Genomic DNA, 24,184 nt, shown 5'->3' with positions numbered 1-24,184 from the left:
CATTGCTGGGGACATGTTTGACAGGTGACATGGCCAGGTCCATGTGACAATGAGCCGTGTATAATGACATGCCGGTTTTGTCCTTTTTTTTTTTTTTTTCCTCTTTGCTGTTAATGAGACCAAAGCCTTTGCCAGGGCTCTGATCCAACCAGACCAGCACACCTCATTACCATGTGAGGGCCTGGCCTATGCTTATGCCAGGAAGCCACTGTGGGCTGCCTCCATTTCACGGAGCCATCTTTTCTTTCCCCCCTTAAACCATTAGTGGCCATTGGCCACTTGGTTTTATTTTTATGATTTGCTTCCGTGGCATGAAGGTCTTTGGCGACAGTTTCCACATGGCTTGTTCTGGTTTTGTTCAGGACTTAACGTCTCTTCAAGGAACTGATCAGGAAACAGGGCTCCCAGAGCATCGTTCTAGAAGCGCACAGGAAGCAGTTCCCACTGAGCGGCTGCTGCACGTGCCATCAGAAGCTTGCTCGTGTCTTGATAGTGTGGGCTGCGAGTGGGCACCGCCCCAGTTCAGAAAGCCAGAAACCTCGGGATCCCCGCATGCTTGGCAAGGAACCCGCACAGCACCCACGCTCCCATCTCCTGCCTTTGCCTGACCTCGCCTGCTGTCCAACCAGTCATGACATTGCTATGTCAACCTTGTTGCAGGAATCCTGAAGTTTCACGAACACTACCTGGGTGATAATTCGGTGGAAAGTTCCAGTGATTTCCAAGCCGGCGGCAGCACAACCTTGCCCATAGCAACCAGCTCTGCACTGGAGCAGCACATCAGCAGCGTCAGGGAGGCCCTGGGGGTGGAGCCTTACTACTCCAGGTAGGAGGATGGACCCAGCACTGTCACTGCGGTAGACAGTCAAGGGTCTGGCAAGCATACCCCTCTCCCCTTTCATTACCCTCCCCTGAGCTCGGAAGAACCCCCTCAGATATGTGGGTTCCCTGAGCAGCATGTGGCAGTGACGGTAACATGACCGCTAACCGGAACAGAGGCTGCATGTGCCTAAAAGCAGTAAACTGAGTTTGTGCTGTAGCTGACTGACAGATTCTATACAGATCTGCAAGTTGGGGGTCTGCAGTGGAAAGAGCTGGCCTCCCAGGTAGCAAGGCTGGTGGAGAGAGGCGGGTGTGAAAGGAAGGAGCTGTTGGTGTCGGCTTATTACAGTGTCAGACTATCTTGTATGTGGAAACTGGTTTCTTCCAAATATTTCCTTCAAAAGGAAACCACCAGGGGCATTTGCAAGCACCCAAGTCCTCAGGCAGCAACTCCGATGTCCCTGTGTCACTGAGCAGTGGAGCCCTCAGAGCACCCAGCACACTGCGGCTCCTCGCTTAGTGGTCACTTTGTTGGGCTGCCCGCAGTAGCTTAGACCCCGCCTGAGGCTCTGGGCCTCCCCAGGCCTGGAGCGATCCTGTTAGCAGTGTGTTTGTGAGATGCTGAAGAGCCCTGCAGGAGAGTCTCAGTGAGACTGTTGCCGCACAGTCCTGTGGAGATGGTTAAAAGTCCCGTAGCATGCGGTTTTTCCTCTGTAAAATCAGCGCTGATTTGTAAAGCTGTCCACCTGGAGGACAGAACACCCAAGGGAAATAGGACACAGGGTTGTATGCTGTAGATTTATAGTGAATGTAAGACACACACACACACACACACACACACACACACACACACACACACACACGAAGGTGGGATGTGCTGTACATGGATGGTGGGACTAGGGTGTTAGCTGTGTTTATTACTCTTTTCATCATTTCTAGGTTGTTGTGCATGATCGTGTGTGTGTTTTTTTACAGTGGCCATATGTTATTTTTTTTAAGTTAGGAATAAATAACCACAAACAAAAAGCCTCTGCCATCCGAAAGAAAACCCAGAAACCTTCCTGTAATGCTGCCGCACAAAGACTAAAACACAAGTCTGGAGTCGTCACCGTGGCCGGCCCGAGTAGATGATGAGGTCCCGCCCCCGTGTCCCAGCTGCCACAGCCTCCTCTCTGTCCTCCCCTGCCCCTCAGCTCCTCCATCCCACCAAGCTCTAAACACCTCCATCTGGGTGCGCTGCAGTGACTTCCTAAGGTCATAGTAACATGTCTCTTCATGGCGACAGGACATGACAGAACATGCCAGGCTACCTGGGAGCCAGGGAGTCTGTTATGTCACCTAAGGGCTCCATCCCACCATGGATGACAGCCCATGAACGCTGCATCCCTGGTGTCCCCACTCTAGTCAACCGCCCGCCTCCTGCATACGGCAGCATCTCACACCGTACACAATTGGGGGTCAGTTAGTGGTGGTGGCAGGAATCTCAGCGGAGGGCCAGATGACACCCCTTCCCTCATGGGGGAGTTGTCTGCAGACAGTCATAGCCGTTCTGATTTCAACATGGTCGGGGCCATGTCCTGTCTAGAGGGCAGAGACGGAGCAGGCCGACCTCCGCGGATCCCTAGTCTGAAGTACGCAGCGCTGGAGCCTGTGGTGTCCCCACTGCACCCCCAGGCTTCACCTTAGGCCTTGTACTGTCTCAGAACAGGTGTCTGAAGACAGAAGGATCATCACCTCCCCCTCCCTCTCCCTGTCCCCTCCCTGCTTTCTAAGCCACAAGTAAACTGTGTGGGTTCTCGCTGTAAAGCTCAATTTTGAACAAGCTGCCATAGAATTGCAGTAGAAATAAAACATCTGGACAGATCTGTAAGCAGTTAGGCGACCGAACCGGTATCTTCCAGAAGGTGCAAGGCCGAGGGCAGGTGATTTCCATGTTGACCAGTGCCCCTCTCGAAGGCATCCGAGCAACTGGAGTTATCCAGATACCAAAACAACACAGGTGCTACAAGGAAACTATGAACCGATGTTTGCGCTCTGACTACAAACGTCACAGAAAACACCCGAACCAACTCAACCGCCCATGGAAAGGATGCCAAGCCCTGAGCAAATGGGACTGATTTCTAGAACACAAGAATGGCTCAGACCCTGAAAATTAATACAGTGCAGGTTAACAGGAGGCCAGAGACACACCCTCAGCCCAGCTGCTGTGGAAACGAGGCCTGAGACACCCTTCGTGATAAAATAAAATAAAAAAGAGAACAGAGAGGCCCCTCGGCGTTGTCACGTCCTCCTGGGAGAGAGCCGAGTCCTCAGCCAGCTTTACGCTCAAGCCATCCCTGCTAGTCAGCAAGACGAGGACGCCATCTCCTGCTACTGTACCCAGCAAGGTCCTGACCGCCCTCAGCAGGGAAGTCAGACAGGGAGAAAGGAGGAAGTGGAACTTAAAGATGTACTGATGACAGACCCTGGGCACGAGCCACGAAGTCCCCAGGTAGTAGGGACATAGCACAGATTCAGCCAGCCGCAAGGTCAGTTTCTGAGCACTCTTGGCAAACTGTCGGAGAGGTGGGCTGAGACCCACCAGTCGCATCGGAGCAACTGGCCTGGATGGAACCAAGAAAAGATCTGCAAACCAAGCGAGTGCTGCAAACATGTTGGAAGGAGTCAAAAAAGCCATGTGCACATGGAAAGGTCGCATGTTCACGCATTAGAGATGTTGACACAAGCAGTCTCATATGACAGGGAAAGAGATAGTTTATTCAGGAGCCATCTAACCTAGGAACACAGGTGTAGGTTACCCCAGTTCCAACATGGAAGCAGGGTCATGAAGTCTTTTTTTTTTTTTTTTTTTTTTTAATAGCTTTACAGAACAGGAAAGCCTTAAATCAAGGGAAGTTTAAAATGCATTGGTAGGCACATCAGAGAGGCGGGTACAGCAAGGAGGGGGGCTCATTTTTCTATAGGTCTGAGATGCTAGCTGAGGGTGTTCGTAGCTTTGGGGTCGATGGAAGCTAGCTGCCTACCAAGTTAATAGATTCCAAAGGTTTCTATGTATTAGTCAGGGGACGTCAGTTCGGACACAGAAGAGGACACCCACTGGCTGTTCTGGAGGCTAGAACTAGCCCACCGTAAGGCAATTGGTCCTGGACCTGCAACAGCCCAACCTCTCCACAGAATTGCAGTTCTGATCAGTCAGCCTCTGCAGGCATAGCTTCTTTCCCGGGGTTCTTGTTCACAAAGAGTTAATTCCGCTTAAATCTTCACACTAGCCACATGGTGTACAGGTCCAATGTAGCCTGAGGATCCCAGCCTCAGTTTTACATACAGTTTTATTAAATCCCGGGAGCTCTCACAGCACCCCACAGAGCTGAAACCCTTAAAGAGAAGATCAGCAGAGGTCTCACTCCCGGATTCCGAAATCTGCCAGGATGGATGCAGTCTGACAAGGCGCAGGGACGGGCGGACGTACATACGCAAGCCTGCCAGGCGGGACGAACAGCAGAGGCACGGACCGTCCAGTGTACAGACCACATTGAGCCCTTGCCGGCACCTTAGCCACACTCACTCCTGACGGTTGGAGACCTGACTGAGTCATAAACTACAGGAAGACAGAGGAAGGAAACAAGTCTCAGGAGGCCACATCGGCCTTGAAGCACAAGTTTAACAAAGGAAAGAGCTGCAGCGGGAAAGGGCAGCAAATGCAAAATAAACCAAAATACTGCAGCCCAGTGCAAAGTGGGCAGAAGGGGGAGTGACATTTCTCTACGAGGTACACAACAGCCACCATATTAAAAGATGCCCTGCGTTGCTAGAGCAATGTAAATCACGTGTGCGAGACGCCGCCTCATGCCCTGGGAACTAGCAGACAAGTTGACGAGTGTCAGGATGGGAAGCTGGCGCCCGTTTGTGGTGGTTATTGGAGAGTAAAAAGTAGTGTAACTGCCACAGCAAACACACTGTGTTTAGTCCCTCAGACGACTAAACACATATGTAACTAACATATGGAATGCAGCAATCCGCTTGTAGGTGTTAAATTGTAGGAACTGGAAACACAACCTGAAAGAAACGTGTGCACACCCATGTTCATCGTAGCACTGTTCTCAGGGGTGGGAGATGCCTAAGAAAAGGTGGTGTGCACGCGCAGTGGAATATTATTCACCTGTTAAAAATAAAGACATCCTTAGCGGGTGTGAGGGCGCACACCTGTAATCCCAGCAGAAGCAGGTGGATTTCTGTGAGTTCGAGGCCAGCCTGGTCTACAAAGCAAGTCTAGGACAGTGAGGACTACACAGAGAAACCTTGTCTCGGAAAAAAAAAAATCCTGTCATACACCACATTCTGTCAATGAAGTGGGTCAGGCACAGAGACAAGTGCCACCTGACCCGTGCAGGTCACAACTAAGACAGCCAGACTGTTTAGCTGAAACCAGAACCCCAAGTGCAATGGGGCATGAGGCTATGTGGGGGTGCAGTGGAGGAGGAGACGGGTGTGTTTAACTGTGTCTAAAGACTCGGAGCACAGTAGTACCTGAGTTACCCTACAGTGCTGCTGCCTGTGATACTCAGTCCCCTGCAGTGGTGCTGCCTGTGATACTCAGTCCCCTGCAGTGCTGCTGCCTGTGATAATCAGTTCCCCGCAGTGCTGCTGCCTGTGGTACTCAGTCCCCTGCAGTGCTGCTGCCTGTGGTACTCAGTCCCCTGCAGTCTGCTGCCTGTGGTACTCAGTCCCCTGCAGTGCTGCTGCCTGTGGTACTCAGTCCCCTACAGTACTGCTGCCTGTGGTACTCAGTCCCCCGCAGTGCTGCTGCCTGTGGTACTCAGTCCTCTACAGTGCTGCTGCCTGTGATACTCAGTCCCCTGCAGTGCTGCTGCCTGTGATATTCAGTCCCCTGCAGTGCTGCTGCCTGTGATAATCAGTCCCCCACAGTGCTGCTGCCTGTGGTACTCAGTCCCCCACAGTGCTGCTGCCTGTGGTACTCAGTCCCCTGCAGTGCTGCTGCCTGTGATACTCAGTCCCCTACAGTGCTGCTGCCTGTGGTACTCAGTCCCCCGCAGTGCTGCTGCCTGTGGTACTCAGAGTAGTGAATTTGTGTGTTTGTGTAGTGTGTGTGTGTAGTATGTATGGGTGGCATGTGTGGACGGGGGTGGGTGGGGACATGGCATGTATGTAATGTGTCTATGTGTGTGGTATGTATGCATGGTGGTGTGTGGACATGGTGTGTGCGTGGCATGTGTGCTGGTGTGTAGTGTGGTTGGCATTAGCCTTCAGTGAAAGCACACTTAAATGCATTTTGACCCATGCAGTGCGGGTCACTCCATCATTGTCTGTATCCCAGTCTTGGCTGGCCACCCCTGGATCCCATCACATCCCTGCTGCCAGGGTTCTGACGGGCTCTGGGCCTTCCTGCCTGTGTGCAGAGGGGCCTGGTTGCCCTGCACGGCACCCTCTCCTAGGACATTGTAGACCCTTCCCCGCCTTGATGTCCTGCTGAGCTGAGCAGCACCGTCTCCACCTTCAGACCCTGGCTCACTGGGTTTTCCGTTTTCTGAAGCTCTGCTTGGGTGCCCTCCCCTCAGCACCAGTGCTTCCTCAGTGCGTGCGTGCGGCACTGGCTGACAGTGGGTGAGGGCGTGGCTGTCCTCTCCACCCATCCTTCCTTCTATGCCTGTGATGGTCTAGCCACCTTCAGAGTAAAAATCCCCCTGACTTCCACCACAGTGAGCTGATCTGTGGGTTCATACCAGCGCCCACACTTCCACGGTGCCTAATAATGGAACTGGCTTTGCTTTGTTTACAAATGGCAGGTGTGCATCTCCCCAGAGTACAGGGACACCCAAGAGAGCTGGGTGTCCTTTTCTTCTCTGGGCCTGACCCATAGAAAGGTGGCAAGAACTTGAAATTTGGTCGCCAGAAAATGCTGTGTCTGGGGCTACCCATGATGGCATGGCTTCTTAGCTCTCTGTCTGTCTCTCTCTCGTTCTTGGAAACTGTGTGGCTGCCCCTTCTGTCCTTGATGGTACTTTGTTGTTGAACAAGAGGTTCCTGCCATGGGTTTTAGAGTAAGCGAATGGGTTTGGTTCAGTTCTTGGTAAGAACTTTCACCCAGGTCAAAGGAGGCAGGGTGGCAGCCCCGGGCCGAGCTTCCCTGTGGGGAGAAGCCTTCCTGACATCAAAGCTGAAGTGTAGCCAGGCTCGCTGTGGCGAAGTTGCTCCTTGGGTACCTGGCGCGGAGCTGTGGCGTCTGGGGACCATGACTGAGAACAGTGGTGGGTAGCTGGGATGGTAGCCAGTGCAAGGGCTCCTACAGGTGGTGACTAGATTGCAGGTGCAGACTGCAGTCCTCCGTTGTGAGGGAATGACAGGCCTTGGTAAGTGGTTGCTGTCACGGCTCCCTCTTTGTGTTTCTCTGGGCTCCTGTAGTGTAAGTTCCTCTGTAATCAAGTGCACTTTGTGTCAGGCACTGGCTGGGCTGGTTCCTGCAGCCGCCTGGCCTGGCTGCCGCGCTCGGCAGCAGCATGAGATGGGCACTAACAAGGCTGATAGACCGAGCATTCGCTGCTGGATCCTTGGGCTGTGACGGTCAGAGAGCAGCCTAGAGGGCATTTCCTATGTGTGACTGCATGAACTAAGGCCACAGGGCACATCCTCAGAGATGTCAGAGTGCCAGAGACACTGTTAGTAGGGAGGAACCGGGAACCAGGTCGTCCCGAAGCCGAACAGCAGGTGGCCTTCAAAAGGGGTGAAATGAAGTGTCCCCAAGTCACCTGTGTCCTCTAGTAGACAGACAGACAGACAGACAGACAGACAGACACACACACACACACACACACACACACACACACACACACACACACACACAATCCTTTATGGAACCTGTATACAAAGTACAGCCAGGAAGCGAAGATGCGCAGACAGCGAGGGATGGGCTCGAGGGCAGGAGGGACCAGTGGCACAAGCTCTTCCCAAGAGCCTAGCAGCTGTATGTCAAGGGCTGTTTGTTACATTATTAAGAAATTACTAAATAAAGCAAGCCTACACGAGGGAAGTGTGTCATGACTGGTGTCACTGCCCACGTGCAGGTTACAGGCCAGAACTGTTGCCGTAATTAAGGTAGCAGGCCAAGTCACATGATTGTTGGCGCCTGTTCAGCAGGCACCAAGGCTGGGCTCCCGTGTCCTTGCCAGGTCATGAGCCCCACCAGGTTATGGTGGGTCTTCGGGGGTTTCTGTAACTGACGTCCTGTTATTGTCCCTGTGGTTTGGCCTGCGCCATCCCACCCCCACAGCTCATGTAGTGAACACTTGGTCTCCAGCTAGTGGTCAGGGCCAGGGTGAGAGTCAGAAGGGCTTAAGGGGACAAGCTGTGAGGTGGTCCCTGAAGGCCGTGTAGGCAGGGGTGCCTCCCTGGTGCCCGACAGGGAGGAAGAGGCTGTCGTGGGTGTCCCTTCCACCATCTCAGGCCCTTTCTTTTAGCACCAAGGCCAGGTGTAGTGGTACATGCGTGCAATCCCAGCACTTGGAGGCTGGAGCGGGAACATCAGGAGTTCAAGGCCAGTCTTGGCTACATGAAGCCCTGTCTCAAAAAAACATAAGCAGAAATGGAAACGGAGCCCCCTGGGAGGGGGGGTTGCTTGCACAGTGTCTGTGGAAACAGCTTGTGACCGAGTCCAGGAGCCCGCCTGCTCAGGTTCAGTCCTATCTAAGGATCTTTTTAAAGCAGATGCCACACTAGGAACCAGAGCCCCGAGGAAACCCAGTTGTGGGAACGGGTAGAACATACCAGAAACTCCCTTAGGTTCCTGATTCTCAAACCTGGGTTCTTTTAGAAAACCCAAAAAGAAAGTAAGGCTTGGTAGGCATTGTGAGCTGTTGACTGGAGCGGCCACGTAGGCAGAGGGAAAGGGGGCTGATTTGTCACATGAGCAGAATACTATTTTGTATTTCTTGTGGCCTTTTAAAAAGCAGAATTTCTAAACATTAGTTATGAGTTTCTTGTTGCACATGGCAGAGTCAGCATGAACAAAGAGAAGGAGACACAGAGGCCGGGAGCCGTCTTGAGCCTGTCCAGGCCATGAGGCAAGGGGCTGAAAGGGCCATGCTCTGCGCTCTGCGGGGCCAGGAACTCGCAGCTGGTGCCTGTGCCAACTGTACAGCATTGCTGGCTGCCAGGCATCTCTGTGTTTAACTCTTAGCCGAGATCCATGGTACATGGACTATAAATATGGAATGGCCTTTCAGCTATGGCAGGGCCAGCAGGGGGGGAGACACAATGGGGCCAGGGGGAGGACACAATGGGGCCAGCAGGGGAAGACCACAATGGGGCCAGAGGAGAGGGCACAATGGGGCCAGGGGGGAGGGCACAATGGGGCCAGGGGGGAGGGCACAATGGGGTGGGGGGGAGGGTACAATGGGGCCAGGAGTGAGGGCACAATGGGGCCAGGGGGAGGACACAATGGGGCCAGGGGGAGGACACAATGGGACCAGCATGGGGAGGGGACAATGGGGCCAGCAGGGGGAGGGTCCAGTGGGGGCAGGGGGAGGGCACAATGGGGCAGGGGGGTGGGAGGGCACAATGGGGCCAGAGGAGAGGGCACAATGGGGCCAGGGGGGAGGGCACAATGGGGCGGGGGGAGGGGAAGGGTACAGTGGGGCCAGGGGTGAGGGCACAATGGGGCCAGGGGGAGGACACAATGGGACCAGCAGGGGGAGGGGACAATGGGGCCAGCAGGGGGAGGGTCCAGTGGGGGCAGGGGGAGGGCACAATGGCATTCTGAAACTGTCTCTTGGCTGTCACCCCAACCCATTGTGTGAAAAACGCCCTGAACTTCCTGAATCTCAGCACCTCTGGCCCCGTGTCCACCCTTTGCTGGGTGAAATTCCCAGCTCTCACCTCTTATTTTGACTGAACGCAGCCTTACTAACCATCTGTGTGTGAGACATAATGTCTCCAGTTATCTTATGCTATCTCAATTATAAATAAGTTATAATATCTCAAGTTAGCTCTGAGCTGATTTACTTGAAGAAAGCGGCTCTGGCATCACCACCGTTCTTTAAGTAGCTAAGAGAGGCACCTGCCTCGGTTTCCCCTGGATCACTCGCTTGGAGTGGAGCACTATGGTCACATGGCCGAGGGGCATCCCCACAGGAGGCCCTGACCCTGCAGACCCAGAGCTCGCTGTGTCACTCAGGTGGCCTCTGACGATGCCTCAGACCAGAAGCCCTGGCTCTTTGGCCACTAGAGATGTCTGGTGGGAACAGTTCTGTGGAGTCTTGGAAGACTCCTCTCCCACAGAAGGAGGCCTGCTCCAAACCTCTGCTCCCCTATCCTCCACTCACCCACCCCAAGTGGCTAAAGTGAGCCCTGAGTGTCTCCAGAGCTGTGCGAGGGGAGGTGCTCCCTCAGGACTGGATGTACACCAAGCAATACCACTGCCTGCACACACGTCTCCCTTAAGCGTGCATGGCCATCTTTCTGCTGCTCCCAGTGTGCACTGCGGTGTGATGCAGGTGAGGACCCTCCTGTGGCTACCTCAGAACTACTTGCTCACTTGCTCACTGGACTTCCTCTTGGAACCTAATGCAGATTAAATGAAGAGCCACTCTCGGCCAGCGCCAGCCGCGGCCTCCGTGCCTACCTCGCTCGCTTGCAATTTTCTTAAGAAAAAGACTCCATTTTTTCCCCCTCAAAGTTTCTTAGTTACAAGCTTTTGACTCTTTTGTCCTTAAATTGCTCTTCCCTGTACTATTGTCAGCTGATGAGCCACCGGCCTCAACACATCAGCCCTTCTCTCACAGACGCTCAGGTGCCGGCCTGTCTCCTGTCTTTTCCCTACTTTTTTCTTTGTTCTTTAGGGTCATGGGCAGCTTTTGTCTTGTTTTTGAGACAGGGTCCCATGTAGCCTATGCTGGCCTTGAACCCCCAGCCCCCCATCTCTTGCTGTTTTGTTCTAGAATTACAGGTGTGCTCCATCACCCCCCAGTCCCCATCTCTTGCTGCTGTTCTGGAATTATAGGTGTGCTCTGTCACCCCAGCCTCTGTTCCCTCCTTGATTGCTCATAGCTTTTCCTGCTGCTGTGTTATGGCCCTCCTCGGCATGTGGTGTGGTGTGCATGCATGTATGTGGGGCACATGTGTGTAAGTGTGCATGCACAGAGGCCTCCCAGTTGACATGGGAGTCTTCCTTGGTCATAGTGTGTCTTACTCACTGACACAGCTAATGTAGCCAGCCAGCTTGCTCTGGGATCTCTGCCTGCCAAGTGCTGGAGTTACAGACGTGTGACGTGGCCTCTGGGGATCTGAATGGTGGCCTTGTACTTGTACAGCAAGAGCTGTCCCCTGAGCCCGTGTCCCCAGTGGCTGCGGCACGGGAGCGCGGCTGGCCTGCTGCTGCTCCATGCTGTATGTACCACATTTCTTGGTTCCAAGGCTTCTAGCCTGCTCTGTGCTGTGTGATTCCAGTGGCCTTGCGTTTGCTATTTAATTCCTTCTCTTACCATGATGGGATCCCCTGAATTCCATCCTGCCAAACAGTCTTTTCTAAAAGTCTTCTGCACGTGATGAAGGCAGGAGGGCTTACACAGGTGGCTTGCTGACACAGAGGATGCCCTGTACCTGCACCTCTGCCCCCCCACCCCAGCCAAGCTCAGCAGAACATAGAACGGGGGTCCAGGAATGAGGAATGCAGGTGGCAGGTAGCCCTGAGGACATACTGAGCAAACGGAGATGTGAGGGAGAAAGAACCAGGCGCTGAGGCTTGGGCTGAGAGCTACACCTTCTCCTGAGCGCAGGTGCCTCATGGCCCCCGCAAGGCTAGCAGCATTGGGCACGGAGCAGGGAGCGTCCTCCACAGCTGCTTCATGTTTCTCTGCCCTGCCCTGCCTGCTTGTCCTGTGCACCCACAGAGCTGGACAGGCCCCGGTCAGCCAGCCAGGGATGGGACTTGCGGGAGGAGCCACACTGCAAGCTCCACTCTAAGCGGAGCCAGGGACACCCTTTGGCGCCCGCTACACTTTAGGACTTGTTGAGGTGTCAGAAGCAATGAGCCATCCTTCCTGCTTCTGTCAGATGTGCACAGATGCAGTGACAGTCCGCAGCTAATAAGCAGTGCGGGGCAGAGCTGATTTGTGGTCCTGTCACTTCATGAATCTGCTGGACAGTGAAGGCAAAGTTCCCTCCACAGCTGGTCTTGTTCTTAATTCGTATGTGTACTCCCTGATAACTAAGAGGCCCTGTGAGGTCAGGTTACATTTCCCGGCAGCCCTAGGGGCAGAGGCTGGGATCCAGTGTCCTGCACTGCTGTCGGGCCTGGGATCAGAGCTTCGCCAGGCATTTGCCATCCTCCGCATCCTCACTTCCTGCCTCCCAGGCAGACCAAGCAACAGTGATGCTTCTGGCCAAACCAGATGCAGGCTGACACACCCTGACCACGGGTGCCTGGCGGGCGGCACTGTGTGCTAATAAAATACACTCTCTGACCTAGACTGATGAGGCTGAACCTGTCGCCAGGCTGGAGACCACCTTTCTCCGTCGAGATGAGGTGGAGAGACAAAGTGAGACACTGGCCCACTTGCAGCGTCTTCCTTTTGTGCCTGCCCTGCTGATGCCCTGGGCACCAGGTAGAGAACGCGGGAGATCCGGGGGGAGGATTGCAAAAAACTGTGAGCACGTTTTCTGTGTGGATTTCCGTCCTCGGTTTTCATCTCTCAGACCTGCGTCTGTCCTTCCGGCTATGCCCGCTCACAGTGTTGTGCTGGTCACTTGAAGGGTTTGATTAGTAATGTCTGTCTCTTCTCTGGGACTAGGAGGCACAAGGAGTGAGCTCTGGTTTGGCCCCACTGACTTGGACTGTGCCTCCCGCTGCCCCGAATCAGCACTGTGTTCTCGTGATGACTTAAAGCTGAGGCTGGGGAAGGCTTTGAGCGGCTTGAGCAGGCATGACTACAGATGAGAAAACCCAGCATTTCCTGAGGAGGCTGGCTGCAGGTGGAGCAAACTGACCGCCATGGGGCTCAGAGAGCCATGTCTCAGCCCAGCATGGCTGCTGTGCGCTGTTTTAGTTTTGTTTTTGTTTTGTATTCTTCTTCCTGCTTGCTTGCTCCTTACTTTGGCTCAGTCTTGAGTTTAGAAAACCCTAGAGATAAAAAGCAGGTTTACAGTGAGTGGGGGCATTGGACCACAGTGGCAGTGTCGCTCAGCACTGATCTCCGTGGGCCCCAGAGGGCAGCGGCATTGACCTGCCACTCAGAAACCATGGGCTGGCTGGTGTCCGCGGGGGGCCAGCTGATGCTTGTGTGTCACTTCTTCCTCCCCATTGAGACCTCTCTATTTTTTGCTGGCTAAAGAAGAGAGAAACGGCTCCTTTGAGGCCCTCTCTGTAGACCCAGGCGCCTAAACCTGCCTCGTGTGCCTGCGCCCTGAGGTGCTGCTCCTTCACCAGAGCTTCCAGCTGAGGCTCGGCTTCCGAAAGCCCCCAGCTACTTGAACCAGGGACCTAGAATTTAAATACGGCCTTTAGAAAAGGCTCTCAAAGTCAGGTGCTGGCAGGCCATCGAGGGGGAGCCGTGTGCTCACATGTCATTGAAGGTAGGAAGCACAGAGCCTCCGTCACCGTCCCCCTAAGGCTGCTCCGTCACCATCTCCCTAGCACTGTTCTCCTTTTGGAAACCGGCAGACTTTCATTTCCGTCCGCCTGCAACTTTCGTTTGGTCCTACTAGGTGTTCGTTAGTCTCGCTGATCTCAGGGTAGTGTAGCAGAAGGAGAAAAGTGTACATGATGGGGAGATGGGGAGAAACCCGCTACTAAGCAGTCTGCCTCGATGAAATACCTTTTGACGGAGAATCTGAGGACAAGAGGGCAGCTTCTCCCTGAGAAATGAAAGTCCTTTAGCGTGAAGAATTATTTTCAAAAAAACAAACATGTCACCCTAGATATTTCTTGAACAGCTCCAGCATTCCCTCAGCGTCACCTACTCCCACTCCAGGGACCCTCATCTCACACCAGCTCCCTGGGCTCCATGCATAATTGCCTTGGCAGTTTTTGCTCAGCCTTGAAACAGGCTCGGCTCCATGGCGTATTTGAAAGACAGAAGCAATTTTAAAGCAGTGAGACTTCAAGCCCCTGCGGGCTGGAGGAGGAGAGCAAAGTGTGGGGTCGAGCAGGGCAGGGTCCCTAGGATGGGGCCAGACAGGCTGGTTTTAATCACTACAGCCTCCAAGACTGAGGTCACCTGAGGTGAGAGCAAGCCCCAGCCCAAGTGTGGGGGCATTGACTGTAGGGAAGTGCTCCTGTTAGAATGTTCTGCCGATGCTCTGCAGAGCCATGATGTGAGTTTTCCTGAACTTGAAACCTTTCCAGTGTTGTCTGGGGTTGACAGCAGTTTTATAGAGATGGAACTGGAGCCGCCAGGATGCTCTGGACCACTGACCTCACTCAGCTTCCGCAGTGAGAGCAAGCCTAAAGCCACTTGTGGTTTCAATAAGAAATCTATGTCCTATCAGTGTTTGAACACCTGGTCCCCAAACTGGTGGGAACTTTCAAGAGGCGGAGCCTCACTGGAGGAAGTGGGTAACTGGGGGCAGGCCTTGGGGTGTGGTGGCCTGGCCTACTTCCTGGCCACTCTGTGTTTCCTGATTGCAGATGCAGTGTGACTGGTGGCCTCTTGCTCCTGTCACCATAGGTGCCACTATGATGGGCTGTGCCAGAATAAATTCTCCCTCTCTTAATTAACCTGCTTTCGTCAAACATTTGGTCCCAGAAACACAAAGGTTAGCATCAAAGCAGGCAGCAGAGATGAGATGAGCAAATGCCAGGGGTGGGCAGCTAGCGGAGGAGTGCAGCCTTGGGGGCTTGGAGTCCAGCAGCATAGATGCTTTTGAGAGAGCTCTCCCAGTGGGTGACTGGCCATCCCTGTTGGTCAGGTGCTGGGCCACAAGGAACCAAAGGGAAACAGAACTGCTCTCTCTGCGCTCAGGGGTCAGAGGTTACAGGTGGAGGAACTTTGCAGAGCTGGATTGTTTGTTGAGTGATGGGCACCAAGTTGTCCCGCCTCATCCTTGTCCTCTCTAAATAAATAGTCCTTTGTCAGTACAGACCACAGAAGATACTGCAGTCAGTCTGCAGGGCCATCACTCGTCACCCCCCCACACACACACACACATCACCGCCCCCCACACACACACATCACCCCCACACACACACACATCACCCCACACACACACACTCTGTTCCTTTTCCCCTCTGGGTCGGGTGCTGTGGAGAGGAAGCCAGTGCACAGTCTGCTCTGTGGACCTTTGCTTCTTCCCGAGACAAGAGCACAGACTCTACCACAGACCAGCTGCATGGCTGCTGTTGAGCAGCGGATTCTCATGGGACTTTTGTAGTAATAGTGTATATAGATAGGGAATATTCAAAGACAGACATGGAAGCCCTGACACGCAGAAGAGTGGAGCCGAGCTTGGGACGCGGCTTCAGGCATTAGCCTGCGGTTGAGGAGGTGCGGGGGGGGGGGGGGGGGGGGGTGGGGAGCAGGCACAGGGCAGTCACGAAAGCCCTCACACCTGTGACTGGCCACAGGTGGAGGCGTGTGGCTCCCCGTCTAAAGAGACCCTGTACTCCCAGCCATCCAGAGAGCTCAGGCTTGCCTTGCGCTCTTCCTGCTGGGCCCCTTGGATGCGCTGTTCCATGTGTTATGCTATTTGAAAAGATATGCTGTATGATTTACTCACAAGTGGGACAGAAAAGCTGAACCCACACACGCGGCGAGCGGGACGGTGGCTGCAGAGCTCGGCAGGAGGGCTAGCCATGGACACGGGCAGGCATGGCGCTCCGCAGAGGGCTGGCCATGGACACGGGCAGGCATGGCGCTCCCGAGAGGGCTGGCCATGGACACGGGCAGGCATGGCACTCCGCAGAGGGCTGGCCATGGACACGGGCAGGCATGGCGCTCCGCAGAGGGCTGGCCATGGACACGGGCAGGCATGGCACTCCGCAGAGGGCTGGCCATGGACACGGGCAGGCATGGCGCTCCGCAGAGGGCTGGCCATGGACACGGGCAGGCATGGCGCTCCCGAGAGGGCTGGCCATGGACATGGGCAGGCATGGCGCTCCGCAGAGGGCTGGCCATGGACACGGGCAGGCATGGCGCTCCCGAGAGGGCTGTCCATGGACATGGGCAGGCATGGCACTCCGCAGAGGGCTGGCCATGGACACGGGCAGGCATGGCGCTCCCGAGAGGGCTGGCCATGGACATGGGCAGGCATGGCGCTCCGCAGAGGGCTGGCCATGGACACGGGCAGGCATGGCGCTCCCGAGAGGGCTGGCCATGGACATGGGCAGGCATGGCGCTCCGCAGAGGGCTGGCCATGGACACGGGCAGGCATGGCGCTCCCGAGAGGGCTGGCCATGGACATGGGCAGGCATGGCACTCCGCAGAGGGCTGGCCATGGACATGGGCAGGCATGGCGCTCCGCAGAGGGCTGGCCATGGACACGGGCAGGCATGGCGCTCCCGAGAGGGCTGTCCATGGACATGGGTAGGCATGGCACTCCGCAGAGGGCTGGCCATGGACACGGGCAGGCATGGCGCTCCGCAGAGGGCTGGCCATGGACACGGGCAGGCATGGCGCTCCCGAGAGGGCTGGCCATGGACACGGGCAGGCATGGCGCTCCGCAGAGGGCTGGCCATGGATACGGGCAGGCATGGAGCTCCGCAGAGGGCTGGCCATGGACATGGGCAGGCATGGCGCTCCGCAGAGGGCTGGCCATGGACACGGGCAGGCATGGCGCTCCGGAGAGCGGGACGGTGGCTGTAGAGCTCGGCGGGAGGGCTGGCCATGGACATGGGCAGGCATGGCGCTCCACAGAGGGCTGGCCATGGACACGGGCAGGCATGGCGCTCCGCAGAGGGCTGGCCATGGACACGGGCAGGCATGGCGCTCCGCAGAGGGCTGGCCATGGACACGGACAGGCATGGCGCTCCGGGATGTGGCATGAGGACTGTTTCTGGTGACACCGTGCTCTACGCTGACATCGCTGAGGCGGTGAGGCCTGAGTGCTCCTGTGTGCGCACACCTTCCCCCTACTGTGGACAGGTTACCGGTTCATGCATGTTATTAATCATGCTGTCATTTCACGGTCTACATGCAGATTAACCTATCCCCACACACCTTGGGTAACAGTTTCTGTCATTTCTTCCATGATAAAGCTGAAGTAAATGGAAATATTTCCATATTTTAAATTCTGGCAGCCAGCTAAGATTCATGCTGAAGGACTGACTGGCAGCATGGCTTAGCTGGTAAAAGTGCTTAGTTCAATGTGGACAGAGAACCCACTCTCACAGTTGTCTTCACATCCACACTCACACACACACATCCACACACACACACACACACTGACACACATCCACACACCACTCATAGCACATACATACACCACACACAGACTACATACACACCACACACACACACTCACCCACATACCACACACATGCACAACTCACACCACCCACACCATCCACACTGTTTCTCACACACACTAAAATCACACACACACACACACACCACACCACACACACACCACACACACACACACACCACACACACACACGCACACACACACACCACACACACACACACACACGCACACACACACACACACACCACACACACACACACACACCACACACACACACACACGCGCGCACACACACACACACCACACACACACACGCACACACACACACCACACACACACCACACACACACCACACACACACACACACACACACACACACACACACACACACACACACACACACACACACACCACACACACACACACACCACACACACACACCACACACACACACACACACACACACACACACACCACACACACACACACCACACACACACACACCACACACACACACACACGCACACACACACACACACACCACACACACACACCACACACACACACACCACACACACATACCACACATACACCACACACACACACCACACACACACACACACACACACACACCACACACACACACCACACACACACCACACACACACACACACACACACACACACACACCGTCACATACGCATACCACTCACACACCACATCTCTCTCTCACAGACACACACACACACTCACACACATACCACACACATGTAAACAAGGGCTGGAGAGATGGCTCAGCTGTTAAGGGCACCTGTCACTTGCAGAGGACTCGGGTTCTGTTCCCAGGGCTCACGAGGTGGTTCATAACCACACACACCTCCATTGCAGGGACTGCAGTGCCTGCCTGGCCTCCATGTGTGCCAGGCTCAGGTGTGCTGCACATATGTACAGACAGTGCTCAAACACACAAAATAAACAAATCTAATGAGTAAATGTGAACTGAGTGCTCCTGCATTTAAGCAAGAGAGAGCATGTGCACCGGCAGGGCAGGCTGCTAGAGAAGAGCAGACACTAGCGCTGCGGTGTGATGCGATGCACACTGGACGGACAGCGCATGTGCAGAACATGCAGCCGTGAGGGACGGCACGCGGGAGGCTGAGGGTCAGCTGTGCCCTTCCCTGGCCAGCACCTGGCCTGGAGCTGAGTTTCTGGAATGCAGTTAGCTCTCCTTCCCAGGTTTCTTTTAGAATCAAAATGGAATAAATGTTATCTTGATGTCACCAAAACCAAGAACGTGGCCTCCCCTGGCTGAAGGGCCCGTGGGGCCATTGTGCTTCAGCATGTCACATGAGGGTACTGAGGGGACCGCTGACTGTAGAAAATATGTTTTCCTAAATTACGGGGCCTCAGAAGGTGTTTTCTTAAAAGAAAAAAATCCTAGTAGTCTGCCTGACCCTTGGTGGCCCGGCCATTCCAAAGGATGACATGCTGCCGGAGTGGCCTGGGAAGAGCATCAGCTCATCAGTGACCCCGAGCTGCTCCCTTGCTGCTGGGGCAGAAGGCCTAGAGTTTTCTCTAGAAGAATCTTGTCTCTGCAGGAAGTTTAATCACCATACACATGGCACTTGGGTCAGAGCACATGTGAGCTGTAACTGTTGGAGGAAAGGCTCTAGTGTGACTGGCCTGCCCCACAGCTGCTGTCCATGAGGGCTGGCTCCTGGGCGCCTCAGAGAAAGCCACACTTTCCTATGTGGCTAGGAGCTGCCCTGCTGAGCTCGGAGTCATAGATGCAGGAAAAGTCTTAGCTAAGGATATTTGAACTAGACTGAGCTCTAAGCTGCTTCCCAGGCGAGCACTCACACTGGAGCCCAGGAGAGCGCTCACACTATAGCCCATGGCAATAGTGGCTAATTGCTTGGAATCTCACATGTGAGAGGCTAAGAACAGGAAGACCAGGAGTTCCAGGCCTGCCTGGGCTACACAGGGAGCTCTGGCCTCTGAGGAACAAATGGCTGACTGAGGTGCATAACGAGTGACTGACACGGGAGCCTAGTGAACACCAAGAAGCAGGTCGCACTCACACCGCCATGTGGCTTTGGCACAGACATCCCACAGTAACTAGGAAAAGACGGTGTCTCCAACACATGGTGATGCACTGAGCTGTGTCGGGGATATTACTCCTGACCCTCGTGCCAAACACAAGGAGCACGCTGAGTGCCTTCCTGGCCTAGGGCAGGGTTAGGGTGAGGAAAACAAGTCACAACATGAGCAAAAGTTCACAAGTTCACACTGCCGCTTGTCAGAAGGTATGGAGGCAGCGAGTGTGCAAGCTGCACCTCATGTGGCTGACGAGGGATGCAGAATCTTCAAAGAGCCTAATAACCCAATAAAATACAAATAGTCCAGTTAGGAAAAGTGGCAAAGGTAAACAGAGTTTTAAAAGGTGTGCCATGAAAGACACATCAAAAATAGATCCTGTCGTTAGTCGTTTAGGAAGTGTGACTCCAACCATAAGGAATCACTAGGAGGGACAGACAGCAAGAGCTGACATCACAGTGCTGGGAGGGGTTTGAAGGAGAAAATGTACTGTGGACTGTTGGGTCTCGTTGGTGACTGTGCCCTTGTGTCACTCTGGGAAGGCTCCAGCCATTTCAGTGACGCCAGTATCCTCATTGTGGGCATGTCATTGCACTCTGACCCTCACTGTGGGCATGTGATCCACCATGAGGCGTTGGCCCAGGAGAAAGGAGAGCATCTAAGGACAGAGACTTCTATACGAACAACAGTCTCTGTGCTGTGGCCAAAGGCACAGGCTAAGTGTGAACATCACAGTCAAGTCTGAATGAGGAGAGCGAGCGAGCCCCATGGGAGGCCAGTTGCTATGTGACTATGATCTTGTGCCTTCCAGAGCAGCTCCAGCCAGCTCTGTAGGAAAAAAGCAGGACAGAGGCTACCTCCCACATGGAGGCCAAAACCAATTAGGGGGAGCTCACAAAGGAACTTTCAATTTCTTTACAGGGTTTTTAGCACAGTGTCTCTGTCTGACTCAATATATGTTCAGACTTATTTATGAAGTTCATTTTGTATAGTTTTGTACACATATTATACTGAAGTGTATATACAAGCGTTGTCCTCCGGCTAATGATATGCCTTGTGATGCATTTGAAAGAACATTAGCTGTAATTCACTGTGTGTCATTTAAACTGCACCCAGATAGGAGATTAAGCAGATGATTACAGAGCGCAAAGAGAGCTGAGTGGACAGGCAGTAGATATTAGGGATGTCTGGGTCAGCCATACCCAGCATGTTCACTGTAAGGACCTTCAAGCTTTGCTGTAGGACACAGTGAGGACAGATGGTCTTACAAATGCAGAGAACCCACGCCTGCACTCGTCTCAGAAATCTAAATGGGATTTCCACAGAGATGCCTGCACACCTATGCCCAACAACAGACCAGTGGGTAACGGATGTGTATGTATACAGCGCTTCACTAAGCCTTAAATAAGAACGAAATTACATAATTTTAAGTAAAATGGACGGAACTGGAGATCACCGTGTCACGTTAAATAAGCCAGACTTAGAAGGCAAATGCTGTTTGCTCTTACATGCAGTCTAGACTTTACATATAACATGAAAATAGAAGACTGGGCAGAGGGGAAAACGAGGGTGGAGACGGCTGTCTAGAGTCCCGTGATACGAGACACCCTCACCTGGAGACTGGCCTTGGCCCTGTCTGCGAAGTGCCATGACTGGCCCACTGTGGGCAGCACCATCCCTATGCCATATGTGAAAGCTAACTTACCACGAGCTAGCAACAAGCTTCCTCTGCGGCTTCTGCTTTGAGCTCCTGCCTTGACTTCCCTCAGGGATGGATTGTGAAGTGTAAGCCATACAAACCTTATTCCCAATTTGTTTTTAGACTTGGTATTTATCCCAGTAACAAAAAACACAACTAGAGCAGCACTTGGGAGGCTAAGATGGGACTTAAGTTCAAGTCCAGCCTGGTCTATAGAGGGAGACATGAATTGCACGTCTGCAAAGGCAACAGAGGCCATTTGGGTTGTGCAATGAGTGTATATAGCTGTGCGTGTGTATCGTGTACGAGGAAACAATGAAAGTGAAAGATTGGTGTAAGGCGGTGTGGCACATATGCACATTTCAGGGGAGAGCGTCAAGCAAGTGCTGTGGAGTGCACCCTGGGAATAGCTGCGGGGGTAGGAGTTATGTCAGTAAGACCTGGTGAGACAGACCTATGCCAAGGGGATAGGCTGCCAGCTGTGCCTCCCACAGACTTCTGATGGCACCAGGTGAGAGGGCAGCAGAACTATGGGAAAAGCATGAAACCAGAAGTCACATCTTAGGACCACAGTTTCCAGCTCTACTGCTTGGAGCAAGTTGGCCATCCATGCCTCTTTCTTATTGGCCAGTGAGGATGGACCATCATGTTCATCTCGGGTGACGGCAGGAATCATAAGCCTGGGTTACGGCCCTCCCAGTAGCCCTCACCTACAGCGTGGGCTCAGCAGAGGCCGACCTCCCTGCCTTTCCACTCACCACAGCCTCTAGATCCTGCAAGGCTTACCTTCTCCCCAGCACGTGCCTCTCCTGCTGTCCTCCCAAGGACCTCCAAAACGGGAGGCACTTGTCCACTTGTCCTTCCCTCAGAGGTGCCCTCGCTCTTAGCTATGCCCATCTTGCCTCTTCTAACTACCCCACTAAGAATCCCTGTCCTGTTGCCACCATCTCTAGACCTTGGATCCGGGAGCAGAGGCTGTGACTGTTTTATATCTGCATGGAGGGGCTTGGTGTGTATCAGATGAAGGAGCTGGCGAGTGGGCACTGTCGGAGCTTCCTGCCTTTTCATTCAGTGAGTCTGTGAAGTGTGTGTGTGAAGCATTGCTCCCCTGCCCGCTTTGCTCTGCTCAGCAGTCTGCTCATGCCCACAAACAGGTGCGAGCCGGAGTCTGGCCCTGTTCTGCCACAAGATGTGACCACAGGAGCACAGCGGACTCGGGAGAGGGGACTCTCAGCATCGTGAGCTCTCTTTGAGCTATTTGTTACACCATGGATTCCATGTGAGAGCTGGAGAGGATCTGAGAACTCGTGTAATTAAACCCCGAAGTGCTGGCCATTCAGTAGGAGACTGAATGTTCAAAGCTGCTCAGGATTAGTCAGGGGCCTCCCGCCTCCCTCCACAGAGGAGATGCCCAGAGGGCTGGTGTTGGTGGGAAGAGATGTGGGTTGTCTAAGGAGAGGCCAGAAAGACCCGGTGGTGTGAAGGGACATAACCAGTGCTGCCGGGAAGCTGGCTGCACCTCAGGGCTATCACATTGTGTCAAGGGACAAAACGGCAGGATGGATGCCACCCCGGTGCCCCATTCCCCCTTGTCAAGCCCCGTCCTACCCTTGACGCGATCCTCACTCCTCTGTTCTTTCATCTGGGCTGTGACTCAAATGCTGACTTTAAAATCGAATCCAAATGCCGTGCTTGGCGCTCTCCCCCGGAGCTCAGAAATGCTGGCTTTGCGGTGTGTGTGTGTGTGTGTGTGTGTGTGTGTGTGTGTGTGTGTGTGTCATACATAGCAGCCAGCTGAGGTGGCCTCAGACCCAGGAGGACCCTCTGGCACAGTCTCGGCCTGACGTCTGCATGTCTCCAACCCAGTCCAGGCTCACTGGGAGGCCTCATCCCAGGGAGTTATCTCTACTAGCTCGGATCTTTAGCTCACTGGGCGTCAGAGCTGTTCTCAGAACAGCCTTCGACCACTGCGGAAGCGTGTTCACACGCAAGAGAAGAAGCCCTCAGTGAGCTCCTCACAGCCTGAAAGCAAGTGCATCCTGCAGCAGGCTAGACCCTCTGCTCTGATGAGCACCAGTGCAGCTCCTCAAAGCAAACTCATCTCTCTAGGGCGCCTCGCTGGTTTCTCTCCTCAGAATTGGACCTGTCCTTTCTTTTCTCTAGTCATTAAAAGGGAAAAGATGAGGCAGGGCTCCAGGAGGCTGAGGCAGGAGGATCAAGAGTCCGATGCTAGCCTGAGTTACTCAGAACCATCTGGCAGGGGGGGAAACAAACAGAAAAGGGGTGAAGACAGACAAGAGCTCACCAACCACTGCTCCGCACCCACCAACCTCAGGGTGAGCAGGGGTGGGGAGGTGGGGGTGGAGGTGGGGGGATGGGGGGAGATGGGGGTGGGGGTGAGGGGGAGATGGGAGGGGGGGGTGGGGGGAGATAGGGGGTGGGGGGGGATGGGGAGAGATGGGGGATGGGGGTGGGGATGGGGGAGTGGGGGTGGGGGTGATGGGGGGAGATGGGGGATCGGGGTGGGGATGGGGGGAGACGGGGGTGGGGGGTGGGGATGGGGGGAGATGGGGGTGGGGTGGGGATAGGGGGTGGGGATGGGGGAGATGAAGGTGGGGGAATAGGGATGGGGAGATGGGGGTGGGGTGGGGATGGGGGGAGATGGGGGTGGGGATGGGGGGAGATGGGGGTGGGGATGGGGGTGGGGATGGGGGTGGCGATGGGGGGGTGGCGAGATGGGGGGGGGGGGTGAGGGGATGGATTGCACAGGTGTTGGTGGCAGTTGTTCACCTAGCACTGCTTTGCAAGGCACACAACTAAAGTAACTTCAGGAACCCCAGCTGTTACTGCTCCTGCTCTTTGCATTGCTTTTCCACCATTCTGACCCCCAGTGGAATGACAGGGACGTCTTGATTCTCCTCAGGATGCAGTGTCCCCAACCCTGCCCCCCCGCATGGACACCACCTGCTTCTTGGGCTTCTTAGCAGCCACTATCCAATTACGCTTCTTCTAAGCACAAAAACCGATTACAGAGCCCTGGCAGAATAATCCGGATCCACAGGGATTCACGTAGATAGGAGCAACAAGAGAAGCCAGGCCACCCTGCTCCCGGTGGGGACGGCACACGTGGCTTCAGCCTCCTGGGGCTCAGCAGCG

At 54.5% G+C, this 24,184-nt stretch overlaps 1 protein-coding gene across 1 annotated transcript in view; it reads left to right on the top strand.

Moving 5' to 3' along the window:
- Ttc28 (tetratricopeptide repeat domain 28) overlaps positions 1 to 24,184 on the top strand; it is a 63,558-nt gene that overhangs the window by 11,892 nt on the left and 27,482 nt on the right. Inside the window, exon 6 of the mRNA XM_051161744.1 lies at positions 661 to 826. Coding sequence (XP_051017701.1) covers positions 661 to 826 — 166 coding nt within the window. The remainder of the gene's footprint in view (positions 1 to 660; positions 827 to 24,184) is intronic.

Source organism: Acomys russatus, chromosome 19, assembly GCF_903995435.1.
Source record: "Acomys russatus chromosome 19, mAcoRus1.1, whole genome shotgun sequence".
NCBI classification, from domain to species: Eukaryota; Metazoa; Chordata; class Mammalia; order Rodentia; family Muridae; genus Acomys; species Acomys russatus.
The sequence above is the reverse complement of the archived record's forward strand: the minus strand, read 5'-3'. Positions and strand labels throughout refer to the sequence as shown.